Raw genomic sequence first — 14,642 nt, forward strand, 5'->3', positions numbered from 1 at the left:
CACCGAATCAGGCCCCTGGGACTGACAGAATGGTTTGTGCGTCCCTCCACTGTCCTACAGTTAAGGCCAAAAAAAAACAACATTTCTTTTACTATTACAGTACACACATTCTAAGGGCTTCCGGGAAGCTCACGCCCACTTCTCAAAGCCAATCTGTAAGGACAGGGGCCTGGGAGCAGGGAAGCAGACGTAGCTCTTTAGAATCATAGGCTACAGCTCTAATGCCACAGATGCAAACTGAAGCTTTGAAAAAAATAAGTCATGTGAGAGTGAAAGGATTATGCTTGTTGGGATACCAGAGGACCGGTTTCTACTTCGAGGGGCAAGTAAAATGCCAGAGGCCCCCAGCAGTTGGAGGTTCGCCTGTGAGGTTCGCTCGGAAACTGCTCAGGAATCCCCACGAGAACTGGCCCCCTCGCTGGAGGGCCGGAGATGCTGTATCAAAGCATCCACAGGGAGAGAGCCGGACAAGTCATCTCAGTGACCCAAGAAGCTATGCCTCCAACTTCCTACTTTCCCTCTCCAGCGACAGCTCTGGACACCCAGTGAGCGGCTGTGACACATTACAGCTGTAAGAACAACACACAGGGCGCACAGGCACACAACTGACGTCAGGGCAGAATGCACGTGTGCACACACAGAGTTAAAAGCCAATTCCAGAGAGTCTGGCAGTGACCGGCCGCCATGCTGCTCAGTTCAGAGGTGACAACGAGAGAACCAGTGGTACAAGCTACACACACTGCGAACCTTCGACGTTCTATTTTAGAAACTGATACAGTTACTTAGGCACAGACATTCAGTGTGTTTAACTCTTTAAGAGGCTGCTTATTGGTGTCATATGATACATACAGCGAAAATCGAATGAGTCACCCTAAAAACAATGGTCCATACTGTGTCAGAGTAACAGAAGGCACACAAAGGTCTCTCCCTGCTACTGTTTGAGACGCCCGTGTCATGTACATATCACCGACAGTGTCTTCTGTTAGAAAGGCTGCATGTGGCCCATCAAGGCATTAAGTCGAACTGCACGTGTGTTCTCTGAATTCCAAGGACTCAACTTTTCAGGAAAAAGGTCTGATGTTTTAACTTTGGTGAAAGTTTCAATTTCACTGTATTTCTCTGAATGGTTCAAAACAAGAAGCAGCCAGAGTTGAAAAAGTTATTCATTATCCTTCCATCCAATAATTTCTGTGTCTGGCGAAACAGATCATTTTCAGGTCCACAAAAACTACACGGGTTTGTCCAAATTTCTGGAAGAGGAAGAGGAGGTCCACAGCCCAGCTACAATACGGAGATGCCACTGTGTAAGGGAGACCCAAGGCTTGCGCTGGGAACGTGGTACTGGGAGCACATGTGTCCCTGACTCCCCCTTCAGAGAAAGGCCCCCTGACCAACCAGTCTCAGAACAGAGCTTAGGGGGGTCTTAAAATCCGACCTACTCTTACCTTCTCATTTAAAAAAAAAATTAATTTATTTATTTATTTTTTGGCTGTGTTGGGTCTTCGTTGCTGTGCGCGGGCTTTCTCTAGTTGCAGCGAGCGGGGGCTACTCTTTGTTGTGGTGCACGGGCTTCTCTTGTTGCGGAGCACGGGCTCTATGCGTGTGGGCTTCAGTAGCTGTGGCACGCGGGCTCAGTTGTGGCTTGCGGGCTCTAGAGCTCAGGCTCAGTAGTTGTGGCACACAGGCTTAGTTGCTCCACGGCCTGTGGGATCTTCCCTGACCAGGGCTCGAACCCATGTCCCCTATATTGGCAGGCGGATTCTTAACCACTGCGCCACCAGGGAAGCCCTTACCTTCTCATTTAAGAGAGGAAGGAGCTCGGTCTGGGAAGAAAACCTTGCCAGTTTGCGGCAAAGATGAGACCAGAGCCTCATTTTCCCATGTGTCTTAATAACAGTTATTCTGACTCCAAAATAAAAATACCTCTGAAAACATCACAGGATTGAAGATGGCTAATGAGCTAAGCTTTAGAATCATCTAAAACTACTACGTTAAGTAACGTTCCACTTTAACTATTGAGTTCTTGGTAATAAACGCTAACTTGCCTTCACACCCAGGCACCCCACCTGCCTGCCTACTGGCCTATGATCTCTCGAATGCCAGTTGATGAGAATGTGAATCAGTCCATCCAGGGTCACGATCAAGTTGCTTTTCTGATGCTCTTACTTTCTCTTGGTTGTACTTGGAGGACCCCATCAGAGAATTTTCTGCAAGTTCTTTGGCTGTGGCTGAACCGAGAAGGACTTCTGAGTTCTCGTCAGAAGACTGTCAAAGTCAAGAACCCAGGCAGCCAAGATGGAAACACTCTGCGGCTTTGGGACCTCGGAGGGTGTGAGCTGGCTGCAAGTCTGGCTCACGTGGTAGGTTCAGGAAGAGGTGGAGCCATCAGCAAGTAACTTTCCAATAGCCAATGCTTCAGAAGGGGCAGCTAGCCGGGGCAGCACAAAATCAGACAAGAAACCACTCTGGCAATCGTCTGAAGGGCAATGACAGCCAAGAAACCCACGGACGCCTGCAGGGTTTCAGTAACATGCTATGTTCTGAACTGGTGTCAGTTCTCGAATTTTGAAACATTTTGTGATAAAGGGATTAAACTGCTGGAATTAGGAGGTAGGTTTGCAAATCACTTGAAAATCAAAAGAGAAACATACTGTGTTTGAAAAAAAAAGTGACCCTAAGTTTGAAAATGTTGGATGTAGCACATGGGGCCCTAAATTGTCAAGACGCACGCAGATTTCCTATGGTATCAGGGTTCGAGTTGTATAATCTGACCTGTATCTTAGAATCTAAGTAAGAAATGCAGCATCCCATACAATAACTTATTTAGGGCCACCTCTTAAACTCAAGGCTTGTCTTTTATCATTTATCTGTAAATTCACGTATATATGAAGCAATGCAGGTTATGACGTGGTTCCTCTTCCAAAGACACACAATAGAAAAGCAAGACACGTGGACAAATAACAAAAGCAGACACCAAAGCAAACCAGAATGACCTCACAATCATTTCAATAGGGAACACTATGAAATCTAGTTTTCCTACTCTGCTTCTCCCTTAAAATTCACGTGCTTTTGGTGGCCAGAGGGTATAGGTGTGACTATAAAATTATGATCTTGATTTTCATAAACAAAGGGCCGCCAGATTGATTGAAGCAAGTTTGGTAAGAGAATCAAAAGAGAATTCTGAGCAGAAATCTACTCCTTCCACTGCTGTGAAGTTCATGATACTATATCAGACCCAGAGGCTCGGAATCTAGCCCCTGTCAACCCTGGAAAACAGGTAAAAAGGGCAAACTGTACAAATCTGCATCCAGAACTTAATAAATCTGATTTTTAAATTCTACTACGTTTTATGTTGAGAGAAATCCAAAAATTCAAAATAACTTCTAATAACCAAGAATCTCAACGTCAAGGACATCTATTCCTGATTGGGAAAAAGACAGCACTGCATCAGCTGAAGCCTAAAATACTGTTGATAGTCTTGTGTGTAAACCATTTACATTTTAAACAATAACCAACTCTGGGCTCACTTTGGGAACAGCTTATTCCGAAAGCTCGCTGCTAAGAAGGGCCTGCTTGGGTAACGGACTGTGCTGTCCCCCTCGAGAGCAGAAGGGAATCAGGTATCAGCCGGACGTATGTTCTCCATGCTTACCCTTTTTAATAAAGTGGCTTATTTCAAGGTCTTCTGCAGGGAGCCCACGGGGGCTGCTAATACAGAAGCAGGTCCTGGGCCAGGACGGCGAGGCCTCCACCTGGTGGCCAGGCCCCAGGAAGCGGTCAAGTTCCTCCCACTGGGCGAGGGTGACCGACACGAGTGGCCCGGACCAACAGTGAGATGTAAGAGCATCCCCTCCTCCAAACCCAGAGGGGACTTGGCTTAAACTTTGTCCCCTCGAGTGACGAGCTTTCTCACCTCCGGGAACAGCGGTGACGGTGCTGGGCGGAATATTTCTACCATGGAGCTAGTTATGCCCTGGCCGTGGGGGTCAGTTATTCCCTGGACGTGGGGTTAGTTATTCCCTGGCCGGGGGTTAGTTATTTCCTGGCCGGGGGTTAGTTGTTTCCTGGCCGGGGGTTAGTTATTCCCTGGCCGTGGGGTTAGTTATTCCCTGGCCGGGGGTTAGTTATTCCCTGGCTGGGGGTTAGTTATACCCTGGCCTTGCGGTTAGTTATTCCCTGGCTGGGGGTCCATTATTCCCTGGCCAGGGGTCAGTTATTCCCTGGCCGGGGGGTTAGTTATTCCCTGGCCGGGGGTTAGTTATTCCCTGGCCGGGGGTTAGTTATTCCCTGGCCGGGGGTTAGTTATTCCCTGGCCTTGGGGTTAGTTATTCCCTGGCCGGGGGTTAGTTATTCCCTGGCTTTGGGGTTAGTTATTCCCTGGCCGGGGGTTAGTTATTCCCTGGCTGTGGGGTTAGTTATTCCCTGGCCGGGGGTTAGTTATTCCCTGGCTGTGGGGTCAGTTATTCCCTGGCCGTGGGGTTAGTTATTCCCTGGGCGGGGGTTAGTTATTCCCTGGGCGGGGGTTAGTTATTCCCTGGCCGGGGGTTAGTTATTCCCTGGCCGGGGGTTAGTTATTCCCTGGCCGTGGGGTTAGTTATTCCCTGGCCGGGGGTTAGTTATTCCCTGGCCGGGGGTTAGTTATTCCCTGGCCGGGGGTTAGTTATTCCCTGGCCGGGGGTTAGTTATTCCCTGGCCGTGGGGTTAGTTATTCCCTGGACGGGGTTAGTTATTCCCTGGCCGGGGGTTAGTTATTCCCTGGCCGGGGGTTAGTTATTCTCTGGCCGTGGGGTTAGTTATTCCCTGGCCGGGGTTAGTTATTCCCTGGCCGGGGGTTAGTTATTCCTTAGCCGTGGAGTTAGTTATTCCCTGGCTGGGGATGGGGGCAGAGGAACCTGGAGGGGAGGGGAGGGCTCAGGACAGACACCCAGCATCACGTGCGTAGATGCCGGCAGCCCTGGCCAGGACAGCAGGTGGGCCCGGCTCGGGTGCCTGCAGCACTGACCCACCTGCCGCGGGCCCGCACGTCCCCCAGGGCCTTCTGCAGCCGGGCGTTCTTCTCCTCCTCCTCCAGCAGCCTCCGCTTGACGGCACGCAGCTCCTGCTGGGCCTCGCACTTGATGTCGTTGGCCACCACCACCGCTGTCTGCAGGTCAGCCTGGAAGCGCCGCCACTCCTCCGTCTCGTCCTGGAAGAGCCGCAGTCCGCGCCCGCATCAGACCGGCCCCCGGGCTGGGCTGCGGGGCCCCAGGTGGGTCCCTGGGCGAGGTTGGCTGTAGCAGCCTCGCCACCGGGAAAAGGCCCAGGCGGGGCTGCACCCTCGGGTGTCGGAGTGCCCGTCCTGAAATCAAGGCCGCCTGAACTTCCCTCCCGGCCACGCCGTTCGTGGTTCCAAGGCCCGGGCCCCGCAAACCTGCTATACACAGCGGGCCAGAGAGTCGTCAGGGTACCTCTCAGAGGTGTCCAAACCTAAGTTAACGGGGACACTTCCAGTAAAATGATGGAGGGCGTCCCACCCCTGCCGTGACCGCGTCTCACCTTTATCTGCTTCGTCAGAGTCTTCAGCTGCCTCTCCAGGTCCGACTTCTGTTCCTCCAGTTTCATCACACTGCCTGGAAATGAGCAGGCAGACCGAGTTGGAAAAGTCTCGAGACTCTGGGGAGAAGCTAAGCTCGGAAGCAGAGCAGACCCAGATCCTGCAACAGGCTTTGAAGCCCACCCCTTCTGCCGGGGCCCCATCTCAGCGTCCTGAGCACGGGAGCCAGAGGCGGGGGCTCCTCCAAGAGAGAGCGGGATGATTCGGGAAAGCGGTGGTGTGAGGTTAGGGCACAGCCTCACAGAGCTCCGGGAAGACAGCAGACAGCGGCTCACACTCACACGCTTACTCTCGGCCTCCCTGGAAGTGCACGCGGCACCCTGAACGTCCTTCATCACCGTGAGGTGCAGGGAGGGCTTTTGCGTAACAGCAGAGATGGCTGGTTATTACCGTTGTGACTTTTAGGTCACTTTCTACAGCCGTGGGACTTAACTGCAGTTAAAACTCTGAATCACTTGGGAAGCTTTCCAAAAGAGCAGATGTTCAAGCCCCAGACTCTGACCCACAGACTCAGAATCTCCCAGGGTGACAAGGGTCTGGCGGGTGTACGTCAACAGCTCCACTGGGGACTGGACTTCCTTTCCCTAGTAAAGAACATCTTACTTGGAGGGTGTCATGCTCAGTGAAATAAGTCAGAACGAGAAAGACAAATACTCTATGATCTCACTTACACGTGCAATCTAAAGAATACAACAAACCAGTGAATACAACAAAAAAGAAGCAGACTCGCAGACATAGAGAACAAACTAGCGGTTACCAGTGGGGAGAGGAAAGCGGGGGCAATATAGGGGCTGGGGATTAAGAGGTACAAACTATTAGGTATAAAATAAGCTACAAGGATATATTTTACAACATGGGAAATATAGCCAATATTTTATAATAACTACAAATGGACTAACACTTCAAAAATTCTGACTCACTATCTTACACACCCATAACTTACACAATATTCTACATCAACTCTACTTCAATAAAAAAATAATAAAATAAAATTGAATTAGAAACTTAAAAAAAAAAATCCTCAGTCCCTCTCTGTCTCTGGTTCTCTCCACGTTGCTGTCAAGAGTCGCTCAGTTTAAATCTGATCGCGTCCGTTACACGTAGTGTAAGTTCTCCAGTGGGTCCTCATGGTCCCTCCAAAGCTGTCCTTGTCTATTAAGGATACGAACCAGAATTACCAGAAAAGCTTCAGAAAACCCACACGTGGTCAGGTTCTACCCCAGCAGCTCAGGTTCACACGTGGGGCCTGAGGATTTGTGTTTGGGGTCAACGGTGCAGAAAAAGACAGCACTCCTTAACTTCTTTTTATCTTTCTGGCCATTCCTCTGAAGGGTCTTAAGGGGGAGGAGCGGTTTATCTCGAGATGGATTTTCGTGTCCCTGCGTCTCCTGGTGAAAAGACACCTATCAACACCCTAACGTCCCCAACAGACGTTAACGGCTTCTCATAAGATGCAGGTCCGTCATTGTTCTTTTCAGTCTTGGACACATTATGACGTAACCAGAGGGAGTGGGCCTGACATGTGCTCTGGACAGTAATTACATGCTGCTTTCTTGGTGTGTCTGTGCTGACTTTTTAGGATTTGGGGACAGCATGACCGAATTCTCGACAACAATAAATCACTGAAGCAAAAACAAACAAAATACAAACGAAACGGGTCTCCTCCTGTTTGGCCTTGTACTTGTCCGGTCCGGCGTCGGGTGTTCTGCTGTACTCTCAGGTGTGACCTCTGAGAAGAGCCTGGGTGACAGTGACGCTGAGTGTCCTGTCGTCACCCCCACATTGCGCACGAAGTAGCTGTGACGCGACCACCGGACCGAGGCATAGACTATGCGGCCAGGTGCCACGGTCGAGGCAGGTACGTACAGTCACCAGGCGCACGGGATCAGCTCCCGCGGCAAAGACAGGTTACGTTCCCGCGGGCCTCTGGTCCCGATGTTTTGCACGTCGTGAGCCTCAAGCTTTCCACGGCTCTGCACGGGCGCCAGCGGCAGTGGGAGCGCTGTGAGTACTGATTTTGGGGGTTACAAGTCGGTCTGGGCGAGCAGGTGAATTCGAAAATAAGGGTTCCTCAAATAATCAGGATGGGCTGTACCCATGGGGGAACTTTTCAGGCCACCAGCCGTGCTATTGTCACTAAAAGCTCTGCAAGCTAATTCTTTTGTTACGAAGGGAAAACACATTAGATGCGATCATTTGATAAGGCTTATTTGGACAAGGCAGGCAATGTTTAACTAATCTCTGACAAACATCCCTCCCTACTCAAAACAAGCAACGGGTTCACAAGTAAGCCATACACTGGTGCCTCTTCAGTAAGAAGTGGGTAACCTCTGTGAGTCATTTGATACCAACCGTCCATGGGGCCCATGCTGGAATTGTTTTCTCCCGAGGCCAGGAGCACAGGCCGTTCCAATCAGTCCGACCCCCTGCCCCCTACCTCTCTAGCCATCAGAGCCCAATGGCAACACCTGTTGGCACCCGCCGTGTGGTCGGCAGCGGCTCACACGCGGTGCCCCTAACTCCACACACTGTCCGCCCACGATCCACAGGCTTCCTTCTGTATCACCTGCTTTGCGGCTCAGTCGAGGAGGTTGATGATTCTGCCTCTTTTACCTGCCGTTCTTCCCGGGAGACCACAGTACACGCACGAGGAAGACCTCTCAGCAGCAGCCCCCCTCCCTCCCGACCCACGCCGCCCGGGGCTCGGGCCCACCGACCTTCCAGCTCGCCAATGCGCTGCTTGTTGTGTAACTTGACCGCTCGATGTTGCTCCACCTGGTCCTCCAGCTCGAAGATGGTCTCCTTCATGTCCTTGATCTCTGCGTCACTCTCCGACGCTCTCTCCTGCAGCTTCAGGCTGGTTCTGCTCAGCTGTTCTGCCTGATGATCGCAGACCTCCTTCAGGTAGGAATAATCCTTTTCCACCTGGAAGAAAAGGACGGTTCCCCGGTCACCTGGACAGGAAAAAGCTCCCCGTATGTCAGCGTCAGGCCCATCGATGCAGCGGCAAAGGAAGCTCTGGGCACGTGTGTGCCTGGCACCGTCTCTGTATCCTGAGCCTCGGAAACAGCCAAGGCAACAGATGTGCAGAGGAATGTGATGGATGTTAAGTGGCCAAACGGGGGGATTCTGGGCCCCTGCCTACAGCCTACAGAAAGCTGCATGTGCTTATTAAATACCCGCCCTTCCTGCCCCTTCCGTGGTGCTGCCCAGCCACCTCGCGTCCGCTATGCCGCCGCGCCCCCTTCTGGGGCCCCAGGAGGCTGACCCCCCGCCACCGCACACCCCAAACCTCTGTAGCTACAGTGTTTCTTTAGAGGAACATCCATGTGACAGCAATGCCAGAAACATGCACACGCCAGACACGGAGAAGCGCCCAGCACGCCCATTTCACCTGTTCAAGTTTAATCAGCGAACGTTCTCAATATACAGAAAAGCACCAAAGGTGACAGTAACCAGGCACCAAAACAGACGAACCAATGGTTAAATTTTGCCACGTCTGCGAAATCTTTAACGTTTGTTAAAGCCTCAACCTTCCTTCCCACACCAGAGAGTGTCCAAAAATTGGCAAGTGGTTTTTCCTCGAATGGTTTTTCAGGTTTACTATATGTGGATGTGCCCATGATAATACACAGTATTGTTCTGGATGTTTTTAAATTTTGACACAAATGGTATTACACTGTATTAAGCTTTTGCAGGGCACTGTATTATACTGCATTGTATCCTACGGTAAGATGCTCTTGTCCTGTATTATACTGTGTCCTGTTATATGCTACGCTGATTACACTTCTGTAACTTGTTTTCAACTATGTTTTTGAGATGTATTCATGATACACATTGCTCTGGTCAGTACTTTTTTTTTTTTTTAAAGGAAAGCTTTATTCTTTTTTTTTTTTTGGCAGTGCCATGAGGCTTGTGGGATCTTAGTTCCCCAACCAGGGATTGAACCCGGGCCCCTCGGCCATGAAAGCGCCAAGTGCTAACCACTGGACCGCCAGGGGATTCCCTAAGTCACTACTTTAGATGCTGCATGGTGTTCTATTGTCTGAATATACTAATCATTTTATTATTATGAACTATACCCTGTTTCTGTAGTTCTCTGTTATTAAATAACTATATATTTGTAGGTAACATAAGCTTGATACCTAACAGATTTCTTACTAGATTTGGGAGAGGGGGGTCTCCATATATGATACGATTTTTTTCCAATTGCATTTAATGTACAAAACCTGCGGGCTGTAAGCTCTGTGGGGACAGAGCCCGTCTCCAGTCTTCCCCGGTGTACCCCTGGTGCCGACACTGTCAGACCCATAGGAGGCATCTAATGAGTAGCTGATGAATGAATAAACAAACACTGGAGGGCAGTATTGCACTGGTTTTCAACTGGGAGCTTGTGACAAAGGATAAATAAGGAAGGAAGGAAGGGAAGAAGGAAGGAGACGAGAGAGAGAGAGAGAGAGAGAGAGAGAGAGAGAGAGAGAGAGAGAGGGAGCGCCGGTGTGGGCAAGGTAAGGGGGAGACTGATGGGGAGAAAGGAGAAAGGGTGGCTCTGGAGGGCCATGCCCATCGCTGCAGGGGGGTCAGGAGCCTGAAGGCTGCTGTGTGACATCCAAGGGGCGGAGGCTGCAGGCCCGGAGCCAGACTGCAGAGTTTAAATCCCAGTTCTGCCAGACCAAGCCCTGTATCCTTCCAGCTCCCTGCCTCAGTTTCCTCATCTGAACAATTAAATGAAACAGTGCACTTCACGAGTTTATCACAGTGCCTGGCACATGGTAGGCATGCGAAGAAAACTATTATTTCTCTCTGTCTTCGTGTATGCACATTAAATGATAATACAGGTCCAAGAAAATTACAACACATGGAAAAGACCAGAAGTCTTCTGTACTACAATAGCTACTTTAATAAACGGAAGGCAACTCTCAAGGAGAAAGAGCCACTACATCTTAGCTACTAGAAGGCTGACGTCTGGCAGCCTTTAGAAAGCAGCCACGGAAGGCACCTGTGAGTCTCGCATCCCGAGTCAGACCTGGCTTTTCTTCTGCAGAGTGGCTGGGCTCCACATCATGGAACCCTCAGGCTGAGGGCTGCTCCCCTGGGGTCTAGAAACACGCCCATTACTTGGCTGGGACTAAAACGGGAGGATGGGACCAGGTGAGGCAAGGCCGAGGGCCTGAGGAGGGTCTCCGCGTGCAGCAGAGGCTGCCGGCCTCTCCCGTTACGTCCTCCGTGTTGGGGTCATGAGCGCAGGCACCAGCGTAAGCTCAGGGGCGGGGAGGGGCCCCTGTGACGTGTGCCGAGCACGGCTGAGGTCAGCCAACCCATAAGCCAGTGCACCCTTCCAAATTACACACATCGCTCTTCCTTCTCGATTTTGGGATAATTCTCTCAGGTTTAGCCACGTATTCTGGAGAGCTCTTTTATTTAAAAGAAGAAGAAAAAGAAAAACCCGAAGTAGCTTCACAACTCCTCCCGCAGGGGCTGGGTAGTAACAGGGAGGTACTGTTATATTCCTCTCACAGAGTAACTAACGGAGAGAGAGAAAGATTAAATCATTTGAAAAGAAGAGTCTGTTTAGCCGCTCAGGCCAGCACCCTGCCCCCGGCGACTGTCGGGTTCCAGCTGCCCCCGCACCCAGCCACTTCCTCTGAGTCCAGCTTCCCTAGTCCGAGAACCGCACTCCACACTCACACACCCAGCGACGCGGTTTCTTTCCAACGCTTCCCTTTAAAGTGAGAAATCACTCACGCGTTCCAAGTGCCTCTCCTCTTCAGAAGTCAACTTTCTCTAGAAATGGGCTGCGCAGAATTGCATCACAAATATGTCAAATGAATTCCCCGGGAGCCCGGGAAAGGGGGCGCTTAAAGCCAGCCCCCGATGCTCTGACAACCACCAAAGGCAGATGGCAGCAGAGACCACTCGGGAGGGACTGTCTTGCGGGGCTCAGCCTGAGCCGGACGGACGGACAGACGGGGCTGGGATCTCAGCAAGGCTCACCACCTTTCCTCTGGCCTGTCAGACACTGAAACTGAGGACCCGCTATTGTCGCAGGCCTGTTCCCAGGGAAACAGACCCTGAGATCTCTGGGCTGTGCACAAGGAACTCACCCGGGAGCACTGTGGAGACCCGCACCTGCAGGGCCGGGGACGGGGTGGGGGGAGCAGGGCTGGCAGCAGAGCGGGGGAGTCACAGCGGAGGCTCGGCTCCTCCCAGGGCGGCTCTGCCCCAGGACGCCCTCCAGGGCTGCCCCACGCCCTCACCCCCAGGGGATTAGCCATGGGGGCGGTCATCCCAGGAAGGAGGTGGCTCTCTCCACAGAGGGCAGGTTCGGGGAGGGGCTCCGGCGGGGCGCTCGGGGGAGGAGGGCTTCAGTCCTGGGGGCGCCCCCCGCCCCCCCCCCAGATATTACAGAGCATTCCTGGGCTGGCCACGGGGGGCACCACACACACCCCTAGATTCTCTCCCAAGGGAGTGGACAAGTGGTTGGGATGGTTTCACCACCAGGTGATCTGACCACGGCGGGTGAAGGTCGTCTACACGGGCAGAGGGTGGTGACGGAAAGTTTAGAATCCTACCCACCCCGCTTGCAAGGACGTGTCCTCCCCTGACGCCGCTGAGACGCTTTGCGAACCCCAGCGAAGGGAAATGCAGGGTGTTCTCCTACTCGTATTCTTCCCGTGTCTCAGATACCGGAGGGGCAAGGGGTCCTCGGGCACGAGAACAGAGGAGCCTCCTGGACTCGGAGGTATCTCCGCCCGGCCTCGGCGTCTGCCCATGGCTGGGTCGCAGCTTCCGAGAGCAGCCGGGCTTTGCCAGCCTGGACCTCCCTTCTGGCTCCACCACTCCCACACGCGACAGCCGTCCCTCCTCAAACCTGCTCCGTGTTCCGTGACACCCCACCTCACGGTAGGCAGCACAACCACAGATCTGCAATGAACTGAACCCCTCCTCTCTCCTGCACACCCGCAAACGACCCGCCTGTCCATCAACTGACGAAGGGATAAACAAAACGTGGCCCGTCCGGACAACGGACTATCGCTCAGCTCTGAGCAGGAATGAAATTCTGGCTCACGGTACGATGCGGATGAACCTCGAAAACATCATGTCAAGGGAAAGAAGCCAGACGCAAAAGGTCACACACTGCGATTCCATTTAGATGAAATGTCCAGATCAGACAAATCTGCAGGGACAGAAAATAGAGCAGCCGTGGTTGCCAGGGGCTGGAGGGAGGGGACTGCTCCCAGGTACAAGGTGACAAATACGCTCTAAAAGCGATTGTGGGGACGGCTGCACAACTCTGAGAATATACTAAACCCCACAGACCTGTACACTTTATATGAATTGTATCTCAATAAAGCTGGTATTAAAAAAAAATTCTCAGAGGCTCCCGCTGGCTTGAGGGAACAGTTCAAAGCTCTCGACTGGGTCTCCTCCGGGCCCACCGCAGGTGGCCACCGTGCACTCAGCAACTGCAAACCACTTCCTTGATTGCGGCCGAGAACTTACTGTTCTCTCCCTGTGACATTCCCGCTGTCCCCGTCCCACCAACACACCTGGGTAACCCCGACTCCCCTCAGGATTCAGGTTATAAATCAAACAAGAGGACGTGTCTTGATGACTCAGCTTTTCGCTGTGGACTTCTCTACTGTGTTTACACGTAAGAAAATTTTTCCTAGTTCATCGAGACCCAAAAGGTTGCTCTCTTCAAACCCAAGGGCTTTGGCCATAAGACTACAGTGTATTTGAGCCCTTAGGTCTGCTTTCGATGGTTCTTTCTCTCTCCTCTTTATATTCACGTAACCAGGAAGCAGTATAAGTCAGGGATTAAGAATAAGAGTTCGGGGGACAGACCCAACTTTGAATCCTGGCCTTCATCAGTTAATTAATTAAGCCTCGTAACTTAATCATTCTCTGCCTCAGTTTCCTCAACGGAAAAACAAAAAAAGATAATGACAGTACCTACAGTCTAAAATTACGACGATTAAGTGAGATTAAATGACCTAAAGGCCCTAAGAGTGCCTACTAAAACGGTAGCTGTTATTAAAATATGATAAACTTTTATTTTTTAACATACTGATATAAAATTCTAGCAGCCTCTCTCTCCTAATTCTGTTGCAAGTTTCTCTGACATTCATTCCTTCATTCATTTACTCTCTCACTCAACAAGCATTTACCGGGTGCTTAATACATGGAAGAAGTCACAGGTCACGACTGTACATAGTATGACGGCTTGAGTAACTGTACCATGAGTGTGTGTTATTTTGTTGTGGTTCTTTTACATCGAACTTGGTTATTCCAAAACTCCTTCTGCTGACTCTTGGCCCTGCTCTGAGCAGACACCGCTGATGGAGAGCCGCGTCTCATGCACTCTGGCCTACGTTTGCACTAGTGTTTTACAGTGCTACTCTGCCACGGGAGAGGAAATAGGCTAACTCAGTCTGCACTTTTGTTCTGGAAAAAGAAAAGTGGCGACGGAAAACTCAAGGAAGAGGGTAAAAATCTGTATTTCACCGGGGAACCCTCGAGGAGACCTTCAGAAGCCAGGGCTGTGCTGCTCCCAGAGGTGGTTCCCAAGATCTCACCGGGGAGGCAAGCGCTGGGGTGGCCAGAGGCTTCAGAGACCAGCCCTGCGGTCAAGTTAAAGAAGAGAATGGCGCTCAGGCCCAACTCAGCACCTCCGAGGTGCCCGGGGCGGGCAAGAGGTCCCAGCTCACCCGGGACGTGGCCACTTGGGTCCACAAGCCCACAGCCCCCCAGAGCTGAGGGTCTCCCTAAAGAAGGGACGCTGCAGTTCAGACCGAAAGCTTAAGACAGGACCTGCAGGGGGAGGAAGGGGGCAGCCACAGCGCCCCCCCAACAGACACCTGAGGGCGAGAACTTCGCCCGGCGCCCGGCGGGGATAGGGGTGGAGGGCAGTGAAGGGGCCGAGGCTGGAGGGGAAGGCAGACAAGCCGACGGGTGGGGAAGTGACCACACGGAGTCCTGCTGGCTGCGGCAACGGCTCACCTACCCAGGGGCCACTCCCCCTTCTTTTCTTACTTAGAACGAACGC

The 14,642-nt window shown here is 51.8% G+C and overlaps 1 protein-coding gene across 5 annotated transcripts in view; it reads right to left on the reverse strand.

Annotated features, from left to right (window-relative positions):
* Nucleotides 1-14,642, reverse strand: part of SPECC1 (sperm antigen with calponin homology and coiled-coil domains 1) — a 252,987-nt gene that overhangs the window by 70,390 nt on the left and 167,955 nt on the right. For all 5 annotated transcript variants that reach the window (XM_082441032.1, XM_082441035.1, XM_082441033.1 and 2 more), the window contains 3 exons: nt 8,311-8,518; nt 5,536-5,609; nt 5,007-5,185 (listed from right to left, as the gene is read on the reverse strand). In XM_082441032.1, coding sequence (XP_082297158.1) covers nt 5,007-5,185; nt 5,536-5,609; nt 8,311-8,518 — 461 coding nt within the window. The remainder of the gene's footprint in view (nt 1-5,006; nt 5,186-5,535; nt 5,610-8,310; nt 8,519-14,642) is intronic.

This window comes from Balaenoptera physalus (genome assembly GCF_965194825.1).
Source record: "Balaenoptera physalus genome assembly, chromosome: 20".
Taxonomy (NCBI): Eukaryota; Metazoa; Chordata; class Mammalia; order Artiodactyla; family Balaenopteridae; genus Balaenoptera; species Balaenoptera physalus.